At 54.1% G+C, this 24,771-nt stretch overlaps 7 protein-coding genes across 7 annotated transcripts; 5 read left to right on the top strand and 2 right to left on the bottom strand.

Moving 5' to 3' along the window:
* Positions 1 to 2,022: 2,022 nt before the first annotated feature.
* On the top strand, positions 2,023 to 3,030 carry ColSpa_06088 (secondary metabolism regulator LAE1; the record flags this gene model as incomplete). Its single annotated transcript, XM_049272300.1, has 1 exon — positions 2,023 to 3,030. The coding sequence occupies one exon, from the start codon at positions 2,023 to 2,025 to the stop codon at positions 3,028 to 3,030; it is 1,008 nt and encodes a 335-aa protein (XP_049128257.1).
* Positions 3,031 to 3,461: 431 nt separating this feature from the next.
* On the bottom strand, positions 3,462 to 6,310 carry ColSpa_06087 (vegetative incompatibility protein HET-E-1; the record flags this gene model as incomplete). Its single annotated transcript, XM_049272299.1, has 3 exons — positions 3,462 to 4,953; positions 5,018 to 5,972; positions 6,028 to 6,310. The coding sequence occupies 3 exons, from the start codon at positions 6,308 to 6,310 to the stop codon at positions 3,462 to 3,464; spliced, it is 2,730 nt and encodes a 909-aa protein (XP_049128256.1).
* A 233-nt stretch (positions 6,311 to 6,543) lies between these two features.
* ColSpa_06086 (uncharacterized protein) lies at positions 6,544 to 8,420 on the top strand (the record flags this gene model as incomplete). Its single annotated transcript, XM_049272298.1, has 4 exons — positions 6,544 to 6,924; positions 6,988 to 7,496; positions 7,608 to 7,993; positions 8,062 to 8,420. The coding sequence occupies 4 exons, from the start codon at positions 6,544 to 6,546 to the stop codon at positions 8,418 to 8,420; spliced, it is 1,635 nt and encodes a 544-aa protein (XP_049128255.1).
* A 3,119-nt stretch (positions 8,421 to 11,539) lies between these two features.
* ColSpa_06085 (sterol regulatory element-binding protein 1) lies at positions 11,540 to 12,659 on the bottom strand (the record flags this gene model as incomplete). Its single annotated transcript, XM_049272297.1, has 3 exons — positions 11,540 to 12,011; positions 12,083 to 12,477; positions 12,603 to 12,659. 3 exons carry the CDS (start codon positions 12,657 to 12,659, stop codon positions 11,540 to 11,542), a joined length of 924 nt encoding a protein of 307 aa, XP_049128254.1.
* A 5,050-nt stretch (positions 12,660 to 17,709) lies between these two features.
* Positions 17,710 to 18,570, top strand: ColSpa_06084 (uncharacterized protein; the record flags this gene model as incomplete). The annotated part of the gene is made up of 1 exon (XM_049272296.1): positions 17,710 to 18,570. The coding sequence occupies one exon, from the start codon at positions 17,710 to 17,712 to the stop codon at positions 18,568 to 18,570; it is 861 nt and encodes a 286-aa protein (XP_049128253.1).
* A 956-nt stretch (positions 18,571 to 19,526) lies between these two features.
* On the top strand, positions 19,527 to 21,416 carry ColSpa_06083 (putative efflux pump gsfJ; the record flags this gene model as incomplete). Its single annotated transcript, XM_049272295.1, is given in 4 exon segments — positions 19,527 to 19,712; positions 19,728 to 20,224; positions 20,317 to 21,047; positions 21,106 to 21,416. The coding sequence occupies 4 exon segments, from the start codon at positions 19,527 to 19,529 to the stop codon at positions 21,414 to 21,416; spliced, it is 1,725 nt and encodes a 574-aa protein (XP_049128252.1).
* Positions 21,417 to 22,872: 1,456 nt separating this feature from the next.
* On the top strand, positions 22,873 to 24,173 carry ColSpa_06082 (endoplasmic reticulum junction formation protein lunapark; the record flags this gene model as incomplete). Its single annotated transcript, XM_049272294.1, has 3 exons — positions 22,873 to 22,896; positions 22,973 to 23,208; positions 23,273 to 24,173. 3 exons carry the CDS (start codon positions 22,873 to 22,875, stop codon positions 24,171 to 24,173), a joined length of 1,161 nt encoding a protein of 386 aa, XP_049128251.1.
* Between the last annotated feature and the right edge of the window lie 598 nt (positions 24,174 to 24,771).

The following is a 24,771-nucleotide window of genomic DNA, read 5'->3' as shown; positions in this document are numbered from 1 at the left end:
GCGGCGCTTCGACACGGTCAACACAATATAGCTGAGCTTGATTCCCGCTCAATCAGTCATCTTTGACGACTTGCAGATTGACTAGAACCATAAGCTCATCAAGCAGCACTTGGTCGCAAATCACTTTGAGAAACGCACCGTGCAGCGACATTGGCTTTAAAGACCATGACCTTGTCTGTGGCAAGCGCTCTGGTCTCTTCATTCTATCATATGGCGCTCCGGGGGAACTGGGGAGACGGCACCGAACCGCCGGGGCTGTAGCTCAGGCTAATTACAACTCTCTGTTTATGACAGCGTGCGGTGACTTAGATTTGACACCGGAGGACATGGACTTCAAACTGAACCAGGTATTTCGCCAGCTTGACTGAAACTTTGTGCTTTGCTGAGCTGACCGCCCCGATTAGTCTTCAAATCTAGAATTCACACCGGTCCGTACTACGGGCCGCTCTCCAGATACCGGACGATCGACATCATCAGCGAAAACATTCGGAAGCTGCGAGCGGTTGATGATTGAAAGTAGAAACAGTCCCTGGGAATCACCGTGGAGAAGTCTCGGCTCATCATCAAGGCCGAGAGGATAATCGAGCACGCCTAGCGCTACTTCGACGAGTAAGTGAACGCGCCTCATCTCCGCTGGAACGGGTGGCAGATCCGCAACGCCTTCCAGATCGCTTTCTCGCATGCGCAATACTACATCCACGAGGCTTCGCTCATTCAACTTGACCTGGCCTCGGACTCATGGAGGTAGGGCGCCTTCCTGGTGCTCGACGAGGCAAAGTTCAACAAGGTTGCCAAGGCGATTGAGCGCTTCGGAAACTAAATGAATCACGTCAGGACTATGACGGATGCGGACCAGGTGAGGCTCGATGCAACCCGGGCCGATGACATGCGGAACCATAGCCTGGCGCCAAATGAAAGGGAAAACAGCACCTTTGCAGCGCCTGGGACACCGCTAAATGAACTTGATCAAGACGGACCGCGAAAGGTTCTTACCGACTACAAAGGGCACATTCCAGCTTTCAAGATACTAACCATAGGTACAACGCAAAAGCCCGCAGTCAAGTTCGGAGAAACCCTCAAAGCAGAGACATAGAAATATGGCGCAGTCACAACGGGGCGGAATGAGGTTGGGTGAGAGATCTGTGAATAGCCCAGCGGGATCACAAACACGATTCGCAGCACCAGACAGAGCGTAGGCGACGCAGGCGGCACTCAGACGACATCCATAACCTGACTTTAAAAATCGCTACAGCGAAGGGGCGCACATACAAGAAGGACTCGACGAGTTCCTGGCTTCTATTGTGAGAGTGAGATGTATGAGGGAGAAAGTTTTGACGATCTGGAAGAAGCTCATGGGTGAGGTTAACAATCACAAGTAACAGGGGATGACTATGGTGATTAATAAGAGAGTAGGTGTAGATAATGAAGTTTGGTGTCACAATGAAGTACCACGTTGATGATGAAGAGATTCCATCAAGAGGAGTCTGCGTAGAAAAGCTCCAATCTCCGTGGCCTTGAACAAGAAAGCAGCTGCAATCCAGTTGCCGGAGGACTAGTCGAAGCAGTCCCAGTTCAAAGGTTGCGATTCGAGTTAATTAATTAATATTCTTCATGTTATTCAAGCCCGCCGACCGTCGTTCATACTGAGCTAACGATGCAGCTGAAAACTCATGCATCAAGAGCCAACTGCAAACAAAGACAGCAAACTCAATAATTCTAGCAAGCCAGAAGATGGGACTGTTGGTCAGCCACGCGTTGTTTCGCGGTTTCCATGCCCTGGTAGACAGGTGGGGCTTCCGTTCCGGACATGGAAGTTGCAACATCCAACCAACAGACCACACAACATCTTTTGAGCAACCAGTACAAAACTGTATGCAAAAGCGGAGTAACAGTTTATCAACAGGGTTCTCCTGAAAAGAGGGGTAAACCGAAATCATCATTCTCTCCCACAGCCACTTCCGAAAACACTTGACCAACCAGCAGCCATATCACATCGGACCAATCGTTCTAAAGCCAGTAAAAATGGCTATTCAACCGCATGGCCAAGTATCAGATCATTCAGATGACTCCTTCGTAGATTCTTCTAACTCTATCAGAGATTACTTGACGAGCAAATGGCATACGTCGCTGAGATCAAGTATCCTGGACTACCGCCGCGAGAATGGAAGAACATACCACCGCATGAGTGACGGCAAGTATGCATTTCCGAACGACGAAGAAGAGCAAGATCGACTAGATATCGTCAACCATCTTTGGATGTTGACTCTCGACGGGAGTTTGTGCTTGTGTCCAAAGAACGCCTCCACCACCGTCAAACGAGTCCTCGACCTCGGCACAGGCACGGGCATCTGGGCCCTCGACTACGCTGACGCGCACCCGGAGGCAACAATTATCGGTGTTGACCTCAGTCCCATACAGCCAGGATACGTCTCTCCTAATTGTATCTTCGAGATTGATGACTTGGAAATGGAATGGACTTGGACCGAGCCTTTTGACTTCATCTTTGCCCGCAACATGAACGGAAGCTTTGCCAATTGGGAGGGCGTACTGGAACAAGCATACGACCACTTGGAACCAGGAGGCTACTTGGAGATCCAAGATAGCCTCTGGCCCCCCGTATGCGATGACGGCACCTTCAAGATGGACTCTGCACTCTACAAGTGGAGCCACCTCATCGTCGATGCTTGCAACAAAGTCGGCCGCCCCGTTGACAAGACGGACCAAATACCGATGATGATGGAAGCAGCTGGGTTCGATGACATAGAAACGAGACGGGTCACATTTCCAGCTTCTCCGTGGCCGATGGACAGGAAGCTTAGGGAATTAGGCATTTGGAACCAGGAACAACTGCTCCCTGGCTTGGAGGCATTGACCCTTGGACTCTTTACTCGCGTATTGGACTGGTCAAAGAATGAGACATTGGTCTTTTGTGCTAACGTGCGGGAGGAGCTAAAGAATACAAACACGCATGTTTACTGGAATGGATATGTTGTGTACGGCCGGAAGCCATCGAAAGTTGATCAGGAATAGCCTCCAGAGACTTGGATCTGTAACGTCGTTTTCTTTTCTATCAGCGCCCTCTGTTGGTGTAAGCTAACCACTTTACGTTAAGAATCAAAGTTCGAGTACTGTTGATACAGCATCCTTTGAAAGAATCTCACTATTACGCCCACTGACTACGGCTACTCATGTTTAGTCGCTGGCGTCTAGTTTCAATTAGCAGCCAAACTCTTGTGGTAAAACTTATTCTGTTAGTCATCGGTAAGAACAACTATGCTAATAAATCCTTGGACAAGGATCACATATGTTCCACAAAACATGTTTGTTGGCATTTTGTTGAGATCGTCTATTGGCCTTACGCATCGAGTTGACAACGGCCTCATGCATCTTCTAAACAGCCCGTAACAGCGGCATCCGGCTATCCTCATCTTTCGACTCAAGGTGACCTTCTCAAGCAGTAGTTAGACAACATCCTCAAGGCCGTAATCAGCAGCCCATAACAGCAGTGTCTGGTCATCCCCATCTTTCGACTCAAGGTAAGCGCCCTTCTCAAGCAGCAGCCAGACAACGCCTTCATGTCCGTTCTCGGCAGCCCATGACAGTGGCTTCCGGCCATCCTCATCCTTCGACTCAAGGTCAGCGCCATTCTCAAGCAGTAGTTGGACGGCGCTCTCATCCCCACCCTCAGCAGCCCACGACAGCGGTGTCCGGCCATCATCATCCTTCAAGTTAAGGTCAGCGCCCTTCTTGAGCAGCCGCTGGACTGTCGCTATATCCCAGATCCGTACCTCCCCATGGTTCCAGCTAAAGCACTCAAGAATCCTAAGACATTGAAATGATGCCATATCCCAGAGCCGTATAATATTATCCTTTGAGGCCGAGGCGAGCATCCTAGCGTCAGGTGAGAAGGCAACAGAAGTAACCCGATTGTCATGGCCCTCTAGCGTGATTGCATGAGAACCTGTCGCCACATCCCAGAGCCGTACAGTCTCATCGGTTGAGACCGAAGCGAGATGCTTGCCTTCGGGTGAGAAGGCGACTGACCAGACCGTACCACTATGGCCCTCAAGCGTCATGAGATGTTGGCCCGTCGCTGAATCCCATAGCTTTATAGTCTTGTCTTGGGAAGCTGAGGCGAGCACCCTACCGTCGGGTGAGAAAGCGACCGACGTGACCGTACCACTATGGCCCTCAAGCGTCATGAGACATTGGCCCGTCGCTGAATCCCATAGCTTTATAGTCTCGTCGTGGGAAGCTGAGGCGAGCACCCTACCGTCGGGTGAGAAAGCGACCGACGTGACCCAGTCACTATGGCCCTCAAGGGCCATGAGATATTGGCCCGTCGCTGCATCCCAGAGCTTTACAGTCTCGTTGTGGGAAGCTGAGGCGAGCATCCTACCGTTGGGTGAAAAGGCGACTGCCATGAACCCATAGTCCTCTGAACTCGACCCATCTCCCTTCCCAGATGAGGCATCAGAGAAGACCAGCAGAGCAGATGCCAAAGAAGCAGCAGACAGCCCACCATGGGCCGTATTCGTGTTGCTCCCGCGTGACGATTCATCGTTGTCGACACCTGAGCTGCGTGGCACCGCAAAGCATGCGAGTTGTTCCATATGGAATGCCATGTGGTTCGCGAGCCCCTTTTTGAACGGACCAGCTGACTGGCAAAAGGGACACACGCTCCGCTGTTCTACCGTGCTCGTGTGGCTAAGTTTGGCTATCTCCTGAATCTGGACCGGGCCCAGCAGGTCGTCGTGTTCGGCCTCCAGGTGCTGCTGCAGGGCGTCCTGTGACTTAAAGAGCGGCTCCAAGTGCCCGAAACAGCGCCACACCCGGCGGTGGACATCTGCCTCGTGTGTCAGCCAGGCTGACCGGGTCGCATACAGGGCGTCGGCGTCGGAGCACTCTTCATATGTGCACATGTACGGCTGAAGATCGCGGAGGATGTGCTCCCTGCAGAACCCGGATTAGCAGTGCGGAGAAGCAATACTACAACACAAGGAACAGATAAACCTACCGCCAATATTTGCCTTTGGAGTGGCGCGCCGGGCAGGTGACCCAGCAGTACGGACACTGGAACTCTGTCTGGGACGGCTTGACTGGAGGAGCTTGGGGCAGGTCTGCAACGGTGCCGTCAATGTCGTATGTTGTCGATGCGTACGATACTACCGAATGAGTATCTATTTCATCGTCCAGCTTCCGATTGTACGTTGACACTTCAGTCCCGGAAAGGATACTCTTTCCGGCCAAACTCGGAGCCACCGCTGCCGGAATTATGACGGCGGCCGCAAGAGCAGCAGCCGGTATTGGCATAGGAGTAGGCTGTGCCTTCATAAAGTCTTGTAGTTTGGACTCGGCCTGGTCCGGTGCCTTCTCCTTGTCCTCCCTAGCCAGCTTCAGCGCGTGATTTTCCCAATAAGCAAAATATCGGCGGCGATTCGTCAGGGATCTGCTCCAGCGATCGATCAAGAAGCCATGTTGCTCCTCTCCCGGCTCAATTACCGGACCCTCAGACGCTGCAAGCTGTGGGCTCGTCTCATTGGTGTCGCTATCGGCCAGAGAATCATACGCAGGATACACGTCTTTCAGTCTTGGTCTTCCATGGACAGCGCGTCGCAGCTCACAGAACGCCTCTTCGATGTGGCCGCGGTCAAATCCTGCAAAACAAGCCAGTAGATCCACGGCTGTGGTGTCGTCAGCATTAACTGTTTGCTTGAAGAGAAGCGGCTTTATCACGGATTGTCCACTGGACCGTGTTGCAGGGTTTCTAATCTTGAAGGAAAGCCTGAACAGGTCTGAGAGAATTTGCATGATTGCAATAGTGTTTTGACCCAGCTCTGTTCGCGTATTAATGCCTTCTTGTTCATCTGAGCTGCTTTCATCGCCGGAGTCTCCCCACAAGTCTTCGTCTTCGTCAGCCGAAGTCAATGACTCTTCGAGTGGCTTTCTGACGCCGCGGACCACTTCGATGCCTGTTGCATACAGTCAGGGTCATATTGCCATCGTGCTCAGCGCGGCCTGACCTACTGCTTATGACCGTCTTTTCCAACTGTTTCAGGAGCTTGTGAACAGCCGACTGCATGAGGATCGACTCCTGAAGACGGAAGTCTAGCGAAGCTCGTCCTTCCTGAAGCGCACCGAGATTACCGGCCCATATTTTAAACCGGTCTCGTTGATTTCTCAGCGTCTGGGGTGGCATGAGAGATCTGTACTCGTTCCCGGCCACTTCCAGTGACGATAACAGCTGGTTTAACGCCGCGAGGCACAACTTGCTGGGTGCCACCAGCGGGAAGGCCGGAGGTATTTCCATGCTGTCAGTTTGAGGAATAGTTGTCATCATCCGGCCAAGTCGAGAGATTTATTTGCGATTCGTTCCTTGGTCAGCGCTTGGAAGCGGCAGGCCATCAGGCTGCCGTGCAGGACGCTAGCCGTAAGCGGTGACGGAGAAACATCTCTTGCGCGTGCCCGGCGACAAGTTCGTGATATTCCCGCATCTCGCTGTTAGCCTCATCGCGGCAGGGAACCGTGCGACAGTTTTGTATCATGGCGGAAATCGCTGGTCTGGTCCTGGGTGCCGTTCCCCTATTGATATCAGCAATTGAGCACTACGAGGACTTTGTGGAGCCGACGGTAGCCTTCTTCAAATGGAAAGGTCAGCTGTCCAAAGTAACCCGACGCCTCCTGATGGGACACACAGCATACGAGCAGAATGTCCGCCTGTTGCTGAAGCAGGTCGTAAGCAACGAAGACCTCGTTGACATGATCAATGATCCGCAAAGCGACGACTGGAAAAGCGAGTGGCTCGTTAAGGACCTCCGTGAGAAACTAGGCAACGCGTACCAGCCGGCCTTTAGCACAATACAGGAGATCGCCCGTATCATGATTTCTGTCGCGGCAAACCTCAACATTGACGGTTCTGATAAGGTTCGATCAATTCATCAGGACTTGCTGCGGGCGACTTGAGCTGACATTCTTGACTCTTGACAGGTTACACAGGACGGGTTGGAGGCGATCGTTTTTGCCAATCCTCCAGTCTCTGAAACGCCTATTTTTCGGCAGAAATTCCACTTCCGGAAGCGCGTCGCTTTCACCATGAAGCGTCGAGCCGTGGGCGAGAAGCTGGAACAGCTCGACGAGTGTAATGCGAGACTGTACGGCTTTTTGGAGAAGGCTGCGAAACTTCAGGACAACGTGCAAAGCGACTCGTCAGAATCGCGGGTCCGGATCCGCTTTGTAGCACCGCTGCAAACTATCCAGCAAAACGCCTCTAGGATCCACCGAGTATTGTCGCGCAGCTGGTGCCGGACTCATGGCGCCCACGAGGCCGGGCTGCTCCTGGAGCAGAGATTGGTGCGGCGCCAACGGCGGGCCTGGAGAGGTTCATCCCGGGCGGTCGGCTCGATGAACTGTTTCGGCCTGTGTATCTGGAGGGAATCAGTTCTGACCTGGCTCAACACCGAGTTCAACTTGGATGACAATGATGGCTCTGATCCTAGGTGTGTGATTCGACTTTCTACTCCTAAGAGACTGACCGGCTAAGGCTGGAAACACAGCATCCGCCCTGGGGTACCAACGATAACATTCTCTGTTCCTGATCCTCAACTCAGGCTGGTCCAGGATCCTGCATCGATCCAAACCATTACCGAAATCTGTTCGAGAATTCAGGCCGCTGCACACCCATTTGTGGGCTTCAACCTCGACTCATCAGACGAGCTGCGTGGTCCATGCGAGGTGCAAAGCCCGCCGTGCGATTTGATCGCCAACGGCGTCTCGCTAGGTGACTACTTGCCAAGTCTCAAGCAGAATATCTCCTTTCCGGAACTCTACACCCTAGCCATCACCTTGGTCTGTTCCGTTCTGCAGCTTAGCGAAGCCCCGTGGCTCCGTGAGCCGTGGAGCCGTGAGGATATTCTGTTTCTGCGACCCGGGAGCGCGGATAACGGCCCAGTCGATGTTCGGCACCCATATCTGACTAGGAGATATCCTGTAATAGGTATGTTGCAAGCACGTCCTGCCTGTGGAGTCCCCGTTGCGATTAAGGTTAATGGAGCATCGAAGCAGATCTCAAAACGACGGAACCCAAACTAGAGGACCAGCCAGACAGGCTGAACTTGCTCGCCCTGGCCGTCATGCTCCTGGAGATCAACGTCGGCAAGCCCATAGAGAGCCTTCGTATGCAGCAGGACATGGGGCGCGACGGGAGTTTTAACATGGGTGCGGACCTATCGACAGCGCAGAGATCTCTCGAGACGCAGGTGAGCCAGGGCAAGTTGACGTCAGCCTTCACAAAAGCCATCACCTACTGCCTGCAGTGTTATCTCGATCCGACTGCGTCGCTCCGCAACTATGAGTTTGCAAAGACAGTCGAGGAGCGAGTTCTGGAGCCTTTGGAGCGGGAGATGCAGTGTCTTCTCTGTTGAGCGGCGTACACTGCAACCTTCCAGACATGCCTCTAAAGCAATGAGATTAGCTTCCGAAGATGACGTCTGTGTTTTCGGCCTTATATATAGATGCTGTAACCTTAGAGCTCTGCCACAGGTGATTTTCTTGCCCTATTCTCCTAGGCGTATCGTTTATTTCTCAACTCTAGTAGTATTTGTTATGCTTATCTAATGAAATATAAGCACTTGGCTACATATCAACTAGTTATATTTCTACTGTTCCCATGTGGACGATTAGTGCTTGACATGTCGTCTACATGCATGTTTCCCATCCATCGTCTATGACAGTGAGGTTTCCATAACCCGATCTCACAACCTCAGTGTCGACAACAAGAACAGCAATAAGTCTCGCAGGACTCTCCTTGCTATAGTTTTCGCTGACTGTGTGATGACAGCCCGGCAGCTCCATGAAGCTTTCTCCCACCCCATACACTTTTGGCGGATTTCCGTTCATGCCGCTGAGTATTTGTCCTTCAACTACAAGTCCCACCACTGTAGCACCGCCGTGTCGATGGGGAGGAGTGAATCCACCTGGTTGATAGGCCACTTCGATACCGACGATTGACTTTCCCTCCGCGTTTTTCAGCTCGTGATCATAGAGTACCTTGACGGTTTCTCGTGGCCGAGATACTCTGCTTCTACGTTTTAGCTTGGCACGGAGGCTCTTGGCTTTGATTTACTGACCTGGTTGTTCCTTTCTTCGAGTCCATTTTCCTAGTTGGTTGTTGTGTAGAGACTGGAGTGAGATGTTTTCCTTCCTTAGAATGTTGCAGTTCGAGTTCATTTATATAAGTTTTCAAAATATTGTCGTTGGGGAAGACTAAAAGTCGGGCCTATGGGGTGTAGGATTGGTGTCAATGGCAGCGTCCGAAGGACAAAAGCCCGGATCGGGTCACCGTGTTCGAGTACGTGGATACTTGGCGTACGGGGTATCTGGGTACAGGTACGTGCCCGCGGGTATCCGGGAAACTCCACCCTGGCGGATTACCGCAACGGCTGCCCGCAGTGGAAGTCCACAGACAAGGGCAAGATCAAACAATAAGGGCCACGCACATTGCTTTCAACTCCCATCGACTTCTTATGGGTGGCTCCATATAGGACCATACGATAATTCATCGTCAGTGACTCGGTGGCAAAACCAGTGCCACAGACTCCACCAGAGCTACCTCAGACAAGATGAACGCGGTTGAGGCCTTGGGAGACAAGAATGCACCGGTTGTCAATAGAGTACACGATTATCAAGACCTAATACCCATGATGCAGAGGTTCTAGCTCAGATTCACATGCTTCGACCGGCAGGGTAGAAAGGGCAAGGGAGAACAGGAAGCCGCGCCATTCTGTTGGGTGGATAGGGCGATTGGACTCCTCCATATTGATGGATGCGAAGTTGAGTTTGAGAGAAGATGGGATTACCGCCGCTTCTATGACAGATGCGGGGACTCGGCTATTCGGGGACCCGTTGCCAATAGCCCGGGTACCGATGCAAGCCACCACACTGACGACAAGGCATTGCACTACATTGACATACTCCCCAAGTCATTGCGGAAATCGCCATGTCCAGCGGTAGGCTAACAGCTCTTTGATCTGAAAGATTAAAGACTATGGTTGTGGATGTGAAATGTCCGAGAACATGGATGCAAAAGTGTATAAACTGCTGCGAAGCGGATGTCCGACCATTCGCTCTATGTGACAGCAATTATCAACGCTGTCGCATACCTGAGTTCATCTAAATGACGTCTTTCTTCAATCTCGAAACCAAGTCCAGACCGCGAGTTTTGTTGGAAACCCAAAGTTGACGATGACCAGTAATATCGTCATTTATGGTGCCGGTCTGACCGGTGTCAGACCATGGAATGAGTCATCAAGACGCGATTAAAAAACAAAGATCAATTTAGAATGCACCCCGTCCTGTTCTCTCTCCCTTCTTCGATCGTTCATCTCATCTTTCCGTGCATCTCAATCAAAAACTATTTTACCATTGAAAATCAATGCTCCAGAGAAGAGCGCCCTGATACACGCCCCTATGTGAGGGATGCCTGCACGCTACCGGCCCGCCGCAACGGCCCCATGTGGCTCCGTCCGTGCGGCGCCCGAGTCCGAGTCCAGCCGAAGCGGAGCCTACCCCGCCCGAGCAGTCCGAGCATCCGCTCCGCCGATGGCTAGCTGGACATCCACCACATCGGCGCCGGTCTCTACCCCTAGCAGTCTCGCAGATAACGGCTTCGGGAGTCTGGGAAGGGCTCGGTACACCGAGGTTTATGTTCGAGTTTCCTTGATTAAGATGATGGATGGAGAATGGCCCCCGGTGCTGATGGCGGCAAGGATGCGACGTGCTGTGGATCGTGGTGAGTCGTAGCTGAAGCCGATGTCGGAGCGGGCTCTGGTAGACGGGAATTGTTCATAGATTGCAAAGGAGCAAGAACTTGATGTGGGCATCGACAGAGCTTCGCGCCGGGCTTTGAATGTGGCGCTCGTGATCAGTGTGGAGATCTCGGGAAAAAAGCTAAAATGGCTCAAGGTCAGTTAGCGTTGTGGAAGATCCCGTGTGTGAAGCTGGAATTTGTATGATCCATGGTACACAATCCACGAAAAAGGTCATCATTGTCCATGAAAGTCGCAACCAAGTGTTCTCGAAATAGTTCTTCATTATGCGCATTTCTCATGCAAAGGTAAGAAAAGGGGGGAGGGGTAGTAACGATAGCCCAATGCCTCAGCTTAGCCGCCAAATCCAATACAACAGACGTCCCAGTTCGTGAACAGATGTCGTTCGTCCCGAACTCCCATTAAACGCCCTTTTTGATCATGGTGCAAACCGCATTCATCCCTGTGGTATACAATAGCTTTTCTCCTGAAAATCACAAGAGACAAGACACCATCTTCCGTACCGTGAAAACGCCGTCGGTCGAAACAAAAGTCGCAAACAGCCCACTTATCGTCTCCAGAAGTCATACCCCTATCTTCTCTAACCAGAGTTTTCTCTTTCCGCGCAATGGCACAGGCCGTTTCGACACACCTCTAGGATGGATTGTAGTGTTTTTTCATGTATTTTCTTTTTTCAGGTCTTGTTTCCTTTGCCGAGGAGACTAAAACCGAGGCGCTCACGCCCAGAAAGGCCCCGCCTCAGTCTGCGCCCTCTGCCACCGCTGCGCCTCGGCGAGCCTCTTCTCGAGCTCCTGGTTCTCCTTCCACAGTTGCCCATTCTTCTTTTCCAGGTGCGTAATGTACTCGGTCGCCTTGCTCAGGATCGTGGCCTTGTTGAGCTTGCGCGCGGGCATCAGGCCGCCGAGCTCCTCAACGACGTCGAACGGCTCGTCGCTCTCGGCGGCGGCGGCGGTGGCCTGTGGGTTCTCCGTCTGCTGGACGACGCATCGCAGCGAGGGGACGGCGTCGCGGAGGGCGATAATCTTCTCGTTGATGTTTACGCGGTACCGCTTCTCGATCATGTTGTGCGGGTTCTTGGAGGGCTCCGCGTGCTTTGTTCGGCGGGCGGGGGGCTCGGGGGACGCGGAGCGGGAGGAGGCGGAGGAGGCGGAGGATTTGCGCTTGAGGTCGTTGTTGCGCGGGGAGGTCCTTTGGGAGGGCTGCTGTTGTGATTGTTGTTGGGGCTGGGGGCGAGAGGCGGAGGCGGATGTTGTCCTTACGGGACGCGGGGACTTGATCTGCTGTTGTTGAGGTTGGGGTTGGGGGCGGGCGGGCGCGTCGAGGGACTGGAAGAGGGGCTGGGTGTCGTTGATGCCCTCGCGGCCAAAAGCGACGGCGTCGGACATGAGGTCGGCGGGGTTGGCGGTGGGCTGAGGGTGATGTTCTGGGAGGAGAGGAAAGACATTGGGCTGCCAAAGGCCTCGCCGTAGAAGACGTCGAGATCTGGGGAGAGAGCAGGCTTCTCGAAGTAGACGGGCCAGTCACCGCCGGAGGGGAGCTGGAAAGAAGAGGCGGGGAAGACGGGGGACACGGGCGAGCCACGGGACGGGGCAGAGTCGGCGCTAAAATCGGCCTGGTTGTCGTAGAAGGAGAGGGGGGAGAGCTCGGGCGGGCTCTGAAAGGGTGTGTTAGTGTGTGTCGATTGGATTTATGAGAGTGAATTAAAGGTTGTTCGTGAGACCAATTCGCGAGGTCTAGTGTAAGGCGGGAAGGGTGATTGGTTAAGAAAAGTTTACAAACCATTGATTGTGGCATCTGAGGTACTTGATTGTAATCGAAGGATTGTTGTTGAGCCATGGTGCGATTCATGAAGGAGTAGGTTGACTAGGGTAGGGACGGGGTCTGATGATGGGTCGTTCTAAAAGAGTCGGCGTTGAAAGAGGAGCGAGGGGAGGTGGCGTTATTCTCGACGAGCAGATGGAAGCTTGTGTTCAGATATGTTGTGTGTTGGGGTGCCAATGGCGAGAGGGAGGTATGATGTTACTTGATTGAGGCTGATGGTTCGAGCATGGACAGGTGGGGAGACATAGACAGGAATGCAAAGCTATATACTAGACAAGTGAAGACGGGCACTCACAATGGCCAGGGATGCACACCCTTGAGCCACGAGCCGGGGTCCGGCTCCCGGCTGGGATGCGGGTAGGGTGGGTAACGAGAATGGGGTGATGGTAAGGCGGGTGCGGGTTGAAACGGCCACACAACTGGCGATGGACGGGTTCGTCATACGACAGAGAGATGGGCACGGGGTGGTCGACAGAGGAAATTGTGACGAAAAAGGTAAGACGGCGAAGACCCCTAGGCTGATGTGGTGCCGGGGGCATCTTTGGTCTATGGTGCGGGCGGACGGATCCGACGGTGGAAAAGACCTGATGATTGACATGAGATGTGGTATGGGAAGTCCCTTTGACACATGCACGAGGGGGGGCAGTGGTCCGCCGGGTCTGGGCGTGGTGAGCAAGCGGGCCATACGGACGGCGTACGGCGTGCCTGGCAAGGATGCAAAGAGGGCGACTTGGGGAGAGGTCAGGGATGGCACATACAAGCACACACACTGCTCGGCTGCATACAGGACTACCGGGTGGCCACCTTTACTCGCCGGACCAGCTCCGAGCGTGTGTTGTGCGTGGCCGGGTGGGCATCCGGTTTCCCAACGAGCTTCTCGAGATGCGAGTTGTACGCCTGTATTTCTGATCCGCTGAGGAGGTTTGTGCTCAATATGCTACAGTCTTATGTGCACATGTGCCGCACAATATGGGCTCAGGGGCAGAATGAGAGGTGCGTTGTTCGTGGATGACTGTACACAATCAGCACATGCTCTAGGTATGCAGAGAAGTTTTCAGTGGGATTATGCACTGCCTACCAAAACACTCAGCCCTGGGCTGAACGATGTTGGTGCTGCTTAGCTACTCACACCACCCAGTCCGGACTCGGCTAGGCGCGAAAACATAAAAGAGTGCGTCAAAGTGTCTGAGTGACCAGGGTACGTAGACTAGGGTAGACCAGGGTCAGGGGAGTGTTAGTGCAAATCCCGGAACGAGACACGACGAGATGGAAAGAGAATAGAACGATGGAGGGGCATCTCGGGAACTTGGCGGGACTAGGAGCCTGCTAGCTATCTTTGCGAGACGGCTATGTTGACTAAATTGCGGAATGCCCACAAGGCCATGGGGCATCGGAAGCGAGCGCCTTCATCGCAACCACCCGCAAGCAACCGGCACGGCATTCTTTGCTGCCAGTGTGAACGCCGCCAACATCTTGCGTGAGATCTGACAACGGGAAGTTGGGCAAGTAGCGGTTCATCTTTTGCGGTTGCTCGAAACCCTGGGACCCGACCATGTTGATCTTAGGTGTGGTGTCCCCTGGGCTTCCAATCCCATGTGAAGGACGATGGGACGATGGGCACTAAACATAGTTCAATGACCCTGAAATCCGTCACAAACCTGTCAAAAGTGCGCTCAAACGCTCTCAAAAACCAAGAGCGAAACCCAAAATCCCGTACAGACCTAGATTGGGGAGAGGGGTGTCCGTTGCGAATTGGGTTGCGCTCCATGAAAACCATCGAATCTGGACGTCAGGCATTACCTAATTGGCGGACGGGGCCGGTGAAGGTTTCTTGGGAACCGGCAAATGCGCTGATCCAGGGTGGCCAGGACGTTTCCTGACGTGCAGAATGGTCATGTAGTGATGCCGTGGACGGCAAGACTGACGTCGTTGCTAGATGTTGAAGAGGCTTTGTTTCCTGGCTAGACGAAGCTATCTCTCGCTGCTGTTTCTGGCGGCCGTTGCAGATTGTCTCTTTGCCCGGCGCCCGTTTGACAGCTCCTGCGTGCGATCGAGATCTCCAGGGTCCCCTCCCACCCATGCGCGCCTCCGGCTCCAGCCCACTTCCCTGGCACGGGGAGCAGAAGTTCCAGGACCCAGTCTTTTCGGAGGGCAGAGGATTCCGAAGGCTTCACGGCGTGCCATAGAGGCAGTGATTTGCTGGTAATTTGCGCCGCGCAAGTAGAGCGTGATTCCCCCGGGATGATGCCCCAGACATGACCCGAGTGGTTGGCAGCGCAGCGTAGCTGGTACACACGCTAGTAAGTGCTGTCTGTAATCTACAGAGTACACCAGTGCATAGCTGGGGAGCTGTGAATGAGAAACATGGTCGGGGGTGCTCACTCAGACCCCGAAGACACTGGCTACAGGCCTCAAAGGATTTCCGCACTGGAGTGCGAGAGCCCCGCCGGTCCTCGGTAATGGAAGAGTGATGCCACAGAGAATTAGACGAGGCACCTGTCATCGCTACGCGTGGCGGCGCATGGCCGGGAGACTGGAGTCTAGGCAGTTTGATGGAGCCTCATTCATTCTCGATGATGCATGCATTGGAGATTGGGTGTAAAAAAATATTAAAAATTAAATAAAATGTGTGCTCAAGGTCGATGAGGATGGTTGAATAGGTATGGTCCCGCAATCCCTGGAGCAATTGGACCGCATCGCGGGCATTCAAAGGCGCGCGCCGGCGCCCACGAGCAGATGAGCGAGATGAGTGAGTGACTAAGGTGTGTGTGTTGGTTCCAAGGTTAGGTGCGTATTGGGGCGTGGAGGGCGTGTCTTGGTTCGACCAACGAGTCAAGGTGGTCTGATTTTCCTGCAGTGTCGAATGTGCAAAATCCAACAGCCCATCCGCCCAGAGAATCGAACGAGCGCCGAGTGGCCCGGCCCAGGCCGGAGCCAATAGGGCGGCCGGCTCCCACCCAAAGTACCCCGCCTGCTGATTTGGCGGCAGAGGTACACGGTCGAAATGTTCCGGTGTTTGTGGCAGGACCCATCCCGATTGTTCCCGTGCTCCTTCTGAAATTTCTCAAGTGGCCGTGTTCTCGATCCATCTTCGATCCATTTTCGAAAATCTCCATTTATGCCTTGTTCATGCTTTTCTTACTTTTCTTCCGAGATGCCTTACGGATGGATGCCTAGGTCGGCTTTCCCTTTTCTTCGCCTCCGAGTCCCCGGCCGGCCGTTGGTGCCATTCTTGGTGACGACATGCATTGGGTGGGTATCTCGGTGTACATCCATCCATCTTCGTCCAAGTGACTCCAGGGCCGCTACGCTATCCCTGAACCGGGCCTTGGACATGTGCAAGCCCAGATACGATGCTCGAACAACGCTCGTCATTGTCGACCATCCGTCAGCTTTACTCTAACAACATCAACATTGCAATGCGCTCGCCCACCGATGAACGATGGGATTTGCAGCGGTGCAGCGGGATCGCCTGTGGAGTGCCTCTCATCCTACCTCATACCTACCACGGCGAGTACTGATCGACGCGGACGGGTAGCTCTTATGCTACCCTGTTCCCTGCATTCGCGTCCATCCTATGCCCGCTTCTCCTCACTTACACGCATCCTCGCAGAAGTCCAGCTCCATCTCCAGCTTCAGCTCCTGCAACTCCAACCCCCGAACCCCAGCCAGCCTGCCTTGAGAGAGCCCCATCTCGGTCTAGGCAACGTCTTCTCCTCACAGCTCCCCCGAGAAATACAACGTCGAAGTATCACATTTCACTTGTGACTTCGTGGGCAATGGCAGCAACTAGCAGTATGCGAAACAATTGGCGTCTGGACCGAGCGGCGGAACTGGGCCAAGCCCAGAGTCGACAACTCGTTTCTGCATGTCGCGTTCAGAGGAAATTGCTGCTGATCAGGACACGGGCGACAGATGCAAGAAACGCACGCCTCCTGGGTGTTGTAGGAAGTTTACCCAACACACGCGCTCGGTGTATGTCGTTCATCTGTTCATCAGCAACCCTCGCGGGCTCCTCAAACTCCGAAAGCGCCACTCGCCGTCCGTAGGACTTCGGATCCTACTGGTCATGCTACAACCCTCTCCATCCATGTGCCGTATTCGTTATGCGCAAAGGAGTTCAGGACGGCACTCCTGTCCACCTCTGCCACTCACCGATTCCTTACAGGAACGCAGGAATTTCGAAGGTGGGGACCGAGCAATGCGAAGCTGTTGTGTTCGGCAAATCACATGCCCAATATTGCGACGACTCGCAGCCGCGAAAAGAAAAACGCAATGCATCTTTCTCGTCCGTCCATGACTATACGCGCCACGAGGCCGTCGTCTATTCGCCAGCGGATGGGTCCCGGACGGATTCGCCTGCAGGATCTAAGCAGCGAACGCGCATATAGGACCCTGCAGCCACGTCCGAGAGGGCATAAATTCCGTCAGGAAAAAGGGGGGTTCGCGCTGCACACTCAATTTTTAAATTGAGTTGGCGTCCGAGCAAAGGCTCTGGGTGCTCATCAGTTCGTCCGAATGTGGCGACTTGCCTTTCCTTCCTCAAATCCAACGGCGCGGCGGCCGGCTGCTTGCTTTCCCGTATGTGCCAATTTCGGATTGTTGCTGCGGGCCGTGGAACTTTTTTTCTTCTTTTCCCTGCCGGTTGGCTCCACGCCGGTGTGCAGCTCGCTGTCACGCTCAACAAACTTCCAACGGCACCGACTCACGACTTGCAGGTTTTGTGCACAAACCCGACAGTCAATGTGATGTGGCGTCGGAAGCGCAAGCTGACTTCTGACTGAACGAAGAACGCTGCGTTTGCTGGAGGTCGGAGCCTTGAATCAAGCGATTCATGAGTATGTTCCTAGAACTCTGTTGCTTCGCAATCACTTTCAGAGTGATAACAGTGACTGTGCGGAAATCCGTTTGGACAGGCTCGCGATGACTTTACCAGAGTCATCGCAAGATCAGAAGCACAGTTTGGGATCTATATAGCGTTCAGCTTTGATGCGGGAGCAAGAGACTGCTATGAGAACAAAATCAGAGACACTTAAAACCCCAGCTACTTATCAAAGCCAGAACAATGCCTAGCGCCAAGAAGCCCTCCATGGAGCATCCTCCTGCGCCCATTGCCGACCTCGTTGACACCTTCAAGCAGGAGATCCCTGTCGATATCACCGACACAAATCCTTTCTCCCTAGACATGAGCCAAGGTATGCCGCGCAAGGCCCTGCCGCCTTTTACTCTGAGCCGGACGCCTGTTCGTCCTCGCACCTCGGCTGAGATGTTCGCGGAACTCTTGCAGGTTGACCAGACCCCAGAACACATTCCCTCCCGCCCCGTGACGCCGACACCGTACCGTCGCCCTCAAACCCCTGTAATCAAGTCCTCCCCCAAGTCGGGGTCGCCGCCCTTTAGGACACCGGAGAGCAACCGCACCATCACCCGTCTGCGGGTTGTCGAAATGGAGACCAGCCCGACGTCATCGTCGGGTTCCCAACGGAGCTTCGACACCGAGGGCGACGTGCGGATGCGCAACGGCACGTGGACCAGCCCTGAGGCGGCGCGCTTCCATCAGCGAGAGGAGATTCGGGCCATGGTCGTTCAGAGCGTGCACGACAACTTCGAGTTCGAGCGGGACCGGTTCGGGGACGGGATCCAGGGGCAGGTTCTCGCGACGATCGCAGAGGATGTCAAGTGGCTCGTTCACGACAACTTCGAGGCCGCGCTGGCGAGGGCGATGGGGCGGCCTGAGGAGAACGAGACGGTAGCGGTGCAGCTTGTCAGGGAGCGGCTGGGGCGGCTGAGCGACGAGGCGCGGGTGAGAGTGTTCTGTACGCCTGAGATGCTGGAGATGTTGAAGAGGCTGGTTAGTTTGGTGGACTTGGAGATTAGGACGGAGGCGTGGAGTTTGGTCGAGGTGGATGACAATTGGATCGGATAGATGGGTTGGAACTGCCGTAGAGAAGGTAAGTTTCGGTAGCATAGGTAGGTCCCATCCAAGGGAACCCAGTCAGTGAGTTCAATGAACAAGTTTTCCCATGCATTTACTTCTTAGCCCACAAGTGCGAAGTCGAGAACGACTCTGTTTCGCGACAAAGCTGTAGGAGACGTGCGCCGGTTGCTCTTTCCTGTGCTCCTGGACCTCATCGCGCCCGTCATGACATACCTGACAAGAGAAAGGGGTATAGACCCTACAGTCTTATGCAGTGAGATGTGCCAGATGGGTTTTGCGTCTCGCCATCAAGGAGAGCGCTGCAGTGAGGGCAACACTGGACTGTGAAGGGCAGTACACACGATGATATTCTCATATACGAGCATGCAAAACCATCAGGAGAGTCATCGTTCAGGAGGGACAGTTTACAGGTTTACTTACACGCTACACCACCAGACACGGCAAGATTAGGATCGTCTTGCGCACACTCGCATGCAGAGCGACTAACTCCGTACACCAGTCTATGTAGGAATTGATTTTCTAATGATCTGGTTACCTTGCGGATTTAGCGGCGATTTCTAGGTCTAGCTCCGTTATACAACACTGGCAACGGGTAGCTGGCGGCGTTAACGGGGATGCAGACTTAAAGGCGTCTTGCTAGGCCTGCATTAACAGCACTGGGACGTATCCGGCAAGGATGTGATTGTCACGTGACGCATATCCGATCGGCGTTAACAGTTGATTTGGTAGGCTCAGCTTCGTAGTAATTACAACACTGGCTGGATAGAGGTGTAAGTGGACGGCAAGAGCTACAATGCAATGTGTTTCACGGAAATCATCTCCGGCCATGACCTCCCCGCATTTCAACAGCCAGATGTATATATATAATTGCTCTGTGGCGGTGTTTCCAAAGGCCACTGAGTTGCATGTCAAGCCGAAGCAACTGAGCCATACGATTAACACCCATGTCTCTGTCAACACCTTCGCCTCCCTCGCCTGTCAATGGCATAGAGAAACCAAAATCCCCTGAGGAAGATGGTACTGCTACTGAAGAAAAAGCCGAGGATGCTCCGCAACCACCACCTGTTTCTTACCCGAAGGGTATCGAAGCCTTTTTCATCATGCTTGCCCTCATTCTCAGTATCACCCTCGTTTCTCTAGATCAGGTAAGTTCTCCTGCTCCAAGTTTCTCCACAGAGTCGTCTTTTGCCAGTCCGTCACACACCAGTAAACTGACTTTCTCGTTCCAGACCATTGTTGCAACCGCTATTCCCAAGATCACCGACCAATTCCACCGGCTCGATGATATCTCGTGGTACGCCTCGGCGTATTTCATGACGCTCGGAGCGTTCCAGTCGCAGTGGGGCAAAGTGTATAAATACTTTCCCCTCAAAACCAGTTACTTGGTGGCCATCTTCATCTTTGAACTGGGGAGTCTGGTTTGCGCTGTTGCTCGAAACTCCATGACTCTGATTGTTGGCCGTGCAATCTCCGGCCTTGGTGCCTCGGGCATCGCGCCTGGGGTATACACGATCTCTGCCTTTGCTGCCGAGCCCACGAAAAGAGCCACCTATACGGGGGTCATTGGTGTGTCGTATGGTGTCGCCGCTGTCGCTGGGCCCCTCATTGGCGGAGGGCTTACAAACGCGGCCTCCTGGAGGTGGTGAGTCTACAATGTTTTGTTGCAAGACGAGGCACTATTCTCGGTCATCGACTGCTGTTATGGCCGGACCTGAGCTGATACGACAACTTTAGGTGCTTTTTTATCAATCTTCCAATCGGCGGTCTAGCCGCCTTTGTCATCCTGCTCACCTTCAAGAACCCTCAAGCCGCCAAGGTGATCGATGCTACGCTCAAGGAGAAGCTTCTACAAATGGACTTCTTGGGGACGGTGCTGGTAATGGGCGCATCCCTCTGCCTGCTTTTGGCACTTCAGTATGCCGGTGTAAGCCATGCGTGGAATTCCAGCATTGTCATCGGTCTACTAGTCGGCTTTGTTGCATTGATGATTGCACTCGTCATACTAGAAACATGGCAAGGCGAACGCGCCATGCTAACCCCACGGCTTGTGCGCAAACGGACCGTCTGGGTCAACGCGGTATACGGCTTCTTCTTCGCGGGCGCGTATTTCGTCACGCTCTATTTTCTGCCCATCTATTTCCAAAGTATCGACAACGTCAGTCCGATTGGCTCGGGCGTGCGCAACATTCCTCTCATTGTCCTGTTCAGCATTGCCACATACGGCTCGGGCGTAGCCATTACGAAGACGGGTATTGCAGCGCCTTATCTGACCGTTGGCTCCGCGATCATCACCATCGCCGCTGGGCTGCTGTTTACTCTCGACGTCGGGACCTCGACAGGCAAGTGGGTTGGGTACCAGATCTTGGCGGGCTTCGGATACGGCCTCGCCCTCCAAGTCCCAGTCATTGTCGCGCAGGCTTTTGCGGAGCCAGCCGATATCGCTCCCACGACTGCAATCATTATATGTGAGTGTGTCCTTCGCCCTGTTCTATCGCCGAAGCTGATTGTGTCCCCCGTGCACAGTCGCTCGATCTCTCGGGGGCACATTCATGCTCGCAGCCGCGCAATCCGGCTTCGTCAACCAGCTCGTCCACAGGCTTGCCACCACCGCGCCGGGCGTCAGTCCCGCCCTTGTCACGGGGACCGGTGCCACGGAGCTGCACCAGGTGTTTTCCGGAGCCGAGCTGGACGGCGTTATCCGTGCGTACGCATGGGGTATCAAGGTTGCCTTTGCAATCACTATCGCGGCCTGCGGCATCACTTTCCCTGTCAGTCTGTTAAGCAAGTGGGATAATGTGAACGCGAAGAAACAACCCGCTAAGGGCGGTGCTTGAGACCGCTGTTCTGACGATTGTGCCAACGGAGAGTTGCCGTTCCCCCTCTAAGGAGACTATCCATTATGTACGACGATGTGGATAGCTTGAAGGGAACGGAACGAAGGAATGCATCCAAGGAAGGAAATTGAGGGTGCCTATTCAAGGCCGAGTACCTAAATAATGTATTGAGTAGGACTGCATGGCCTAGGGAGAGGACGTGTTTGGTAGTCCTCATGCCATTGTCCAGCTCTGGTGCAGCTCCGATATATCTTAGGCGCTGGCAGGGCACGCCAGCTTCCCACGGCCGGTCGTACGTCCCCAAGTTTCTAGCGTTCTCACGTTCTTGCGTGGGTAAAGAGAACCGTAAGATATGGGTGCGATGTCGTAGAGCTGGCTGTTCTCAAAGGGATACACCTCTGAGAATTCTACGAGTCCGAGAGAGGAATATTCGGACACCTTGTTAGATGTGAGGGAGACTCTTGCGCCACAACGTAATAGAACTAAAAGTTTGAGGAGAAAAAGAGAAAACTAAATGGTTTCTTAGTCAAAACCGGATGATTAGTTGCTTCAATTTGGACAGGTTCCCGGAGTTCCCCGTCAAGTTATTTTTCGGCCACTTGGCTCTACTAGTCTTGGAAAGTACCAAGTCGAGTCAGATTCGTTTCCATTGCCATAAATGTGCTGGATATAACTCGCCTATATCCATGTATTTAAGAGCTATATCTTCGATTGGTAGAAACAATTCCGCCGAGCTGCACAGCAGGGCATGTTTCACTTACAGATTGTGATTAGGCATACGGCTTATTTAGACTACTTGAGATCAGTGCGTTGTCTACGTAGACTGTAAATACTTGCAATCCGACACAACTCATTTCCATCTCGTTTCAAAATCGTTGAAGTGCACGCGAGTGCCGTCTTTCAGTCTCAAGGTCGATGATGTCGTCTTGAAACTCTCGGTGAAGGCGTCATCGGCCAGGTGAGGAGGCTATTAGTAGGCGAACAGCTAGCACAGGCATCCTTGAGCTCCAGCAGCAAAGGACGCTAAAACAGCTCCGGACTAGCTAAAAGGGAGAGCTCCCGATCCACTTTTTCACCCGGAGGTCTGGCTCACCGTCACCCGCCGTTGAACCGTCTGCCACCGCTGCGGTCATCGCTGCTGCGTCATAAGGTAACAGCTGGCAAGTCCTCTTTTTTTTTTCCTTTCCAGAAGCTCCCGCCATCCACGTCGCCCCCTCCCAGGCTACCAGCCTCCCGATCCCGTTCCTTTCAACATTTTGCTTCTCACGGGGGTCACAACGACGGCTCTGCTCGTCTGTATTCCACCTTGCGCATTGCATCGCATCGCATTACCTACGACACCTTGTCTGTTTATTCCATTTGTTCCATCTTCTTCTTCCCTTTATCTCTCCTGTCTGTTTCAATACCGTGGGCAATGCCGCACTGAAGTCGGCACGTGTTCGCATCATTCTTCGCCATGGTCTCCTTGTGGCCCTGGAGGGTACGTTTGCGCCGCTGCATCCCCTTGCATCCTCTGCGACGGATAGTTGTAGAGTGCTTGACTGACAACATCCCAGGCCAACGACTCCTCCCCCGCCTCTTTTGAGAAGACGCTTTCCGCTCTTTCGGCGAAGATCACCGACACCCAGGCGAGGCTCGATGGCGCGCGCGCCACCTCCCGTCGCATCAGGGTGCTGTGGTCGCTGTACCTCGCCTTCGCATACCTCGTCTACTCGATCGTCATCTTCCTCGTGGTGGGAATGAACAGCATGGGCATTTGGGAATGGACTGGCGTCGCTGGAGGTCCGGTTCTGTACGTGGCTTTTGTCTCGCGGACCCCCGTTTGCGCCCACCGCGTGCTAACGATCATCACACAGAATCTACCTTACGCGAACCACCGTCACTGCCCTCTTCAATTACCGCATCGATTCGCTGTCTGTCCGCCTCAAGGAGCAGCAGGCCGAGCGTGCAAAGACCATCCAGAAGCTCAAGGAAGCCACCAGGTACGACACCACCTTGGAGCTCCTTGAAAAGTATGGCGGCGGCGAGGGCAAGGGCAAGGGCAGGAAGCAGAGCGCCGGCGATGAGGACAAGAAGCAGCGGCAGCAGCAGCAGCAACAGGGAGGCGGTCATAACAAGAGCGCCCCGGGTGGCCGCACGAACATGCCCCCTCCGCCCACCGCCAACATCCAGCGACGGGACGGTCCTTTCCCCGGCCAGGGTTCGCCTCCGCCCGGTTTCCCGGGTGGGCAACGCCCGCCCCAACCTCCGAACGGTCTCGAGCCCACGGAAGAGTTTGCCCCGAACGCATATGCCCACCCGCCGCCCCCGCCGATGCAGTCGCAGCACTTTGCGCAGGCCGATGGCATGCCTGGCTCGTCGCACTGGTACGACCGCATCATGGACCTTCTCCTCGGCGAGGACGAGACCGCGTCCAAGAACAGGATCGCCCTCATCTGCAAGAACTGCCGGTTGGTCAACGGCCAGGCCCCACCGGGCACGAAAGCCCTGTCGGAAATCGGTACGTGGAAGTGCATGGGCTGCGGGGCCACGAACGGTGAGATGGACGAAGGCAAGCGCATTATGCAGGAGGTCCTGGGCTCGCGGGCAGGCGGCGACGAAGTGCCCACGGGCGAGGAGTTCAAGGAGTCGGATAGTGATGATTCCGACGCGGCGATCAAGGAGGAAGACGGCGACCAACCCAACGGCGCGAAGGCGACGGGCCGACAGGGGCCTGCGGCGGGAACGAAGAAACGCAAGGGCAAGGGCGGGAAGTAGAACATTACGCAGCGAATTACGCCGCTAGCTACTTACAACAAGATTCCATAACATAGTTGCAGCTCATGAAGACATAACATCCTAAGCGCACCCATGCGGCGCATATCCTGGATACAATGCGGAATTGGAGCATCTAGTCGCAAATGTGGCAGAGAGGCGAGGTGTGCGGAATGCGCGCGGCGAGCCAAACGAACGTACGGAGCCGGCACTGACACAGTCACTGGCACTGGACATCGGGGCCAAATGTGGCTAGTGCTGAGGCTGAACACTAACGCAACGCAGAGAGGTCCCCACACTATGGGGGGGGCCAGTCCAGTCCGTGCTCCCGGTTCTGGCAGTTGTTTGGCAGAGAAGAAGACCTGGAACAGCTACTGTGCGTAAAGAAGGCTGAGAGGACACTTGTGAATTCCATGTACGAAGGGTCCCTTGCATCAGTTGCCGTTTCCCATTCTCACTCAACCCATCCCGAGCCACAGACACGCTGCCACACACATACCACGAAAGCACCCGTCGCACCCCATTGCCTTTCCTTTCCATCCTTTCTTCAACCGATTTGCGCCACCAATAATGCAGTGCCCTTGGATCCTCTGCATCGACG

The sequence above is a fragment of the Colletotrichum spaethianum genome (assembly GCF_022836535.1).
Source record: "Colletotrichum spaethianum MAFF 239500 DNA, contig14, whole genome shotgun sequence".
Classification (NCBI taxonomy): domain Eukaryota; kingdom Fungi; phylum Ascomycota; class Sordariomycetes; order Glomerellales; family Glomerellaceae; genus Colletotrichum; species Colletotrichum spaethianum.
The sequence above is the reverse complement of the archived record's forward strand: the minus strand, read 5'-3'. Positions and strand labels throughout refer to the sequence as shown.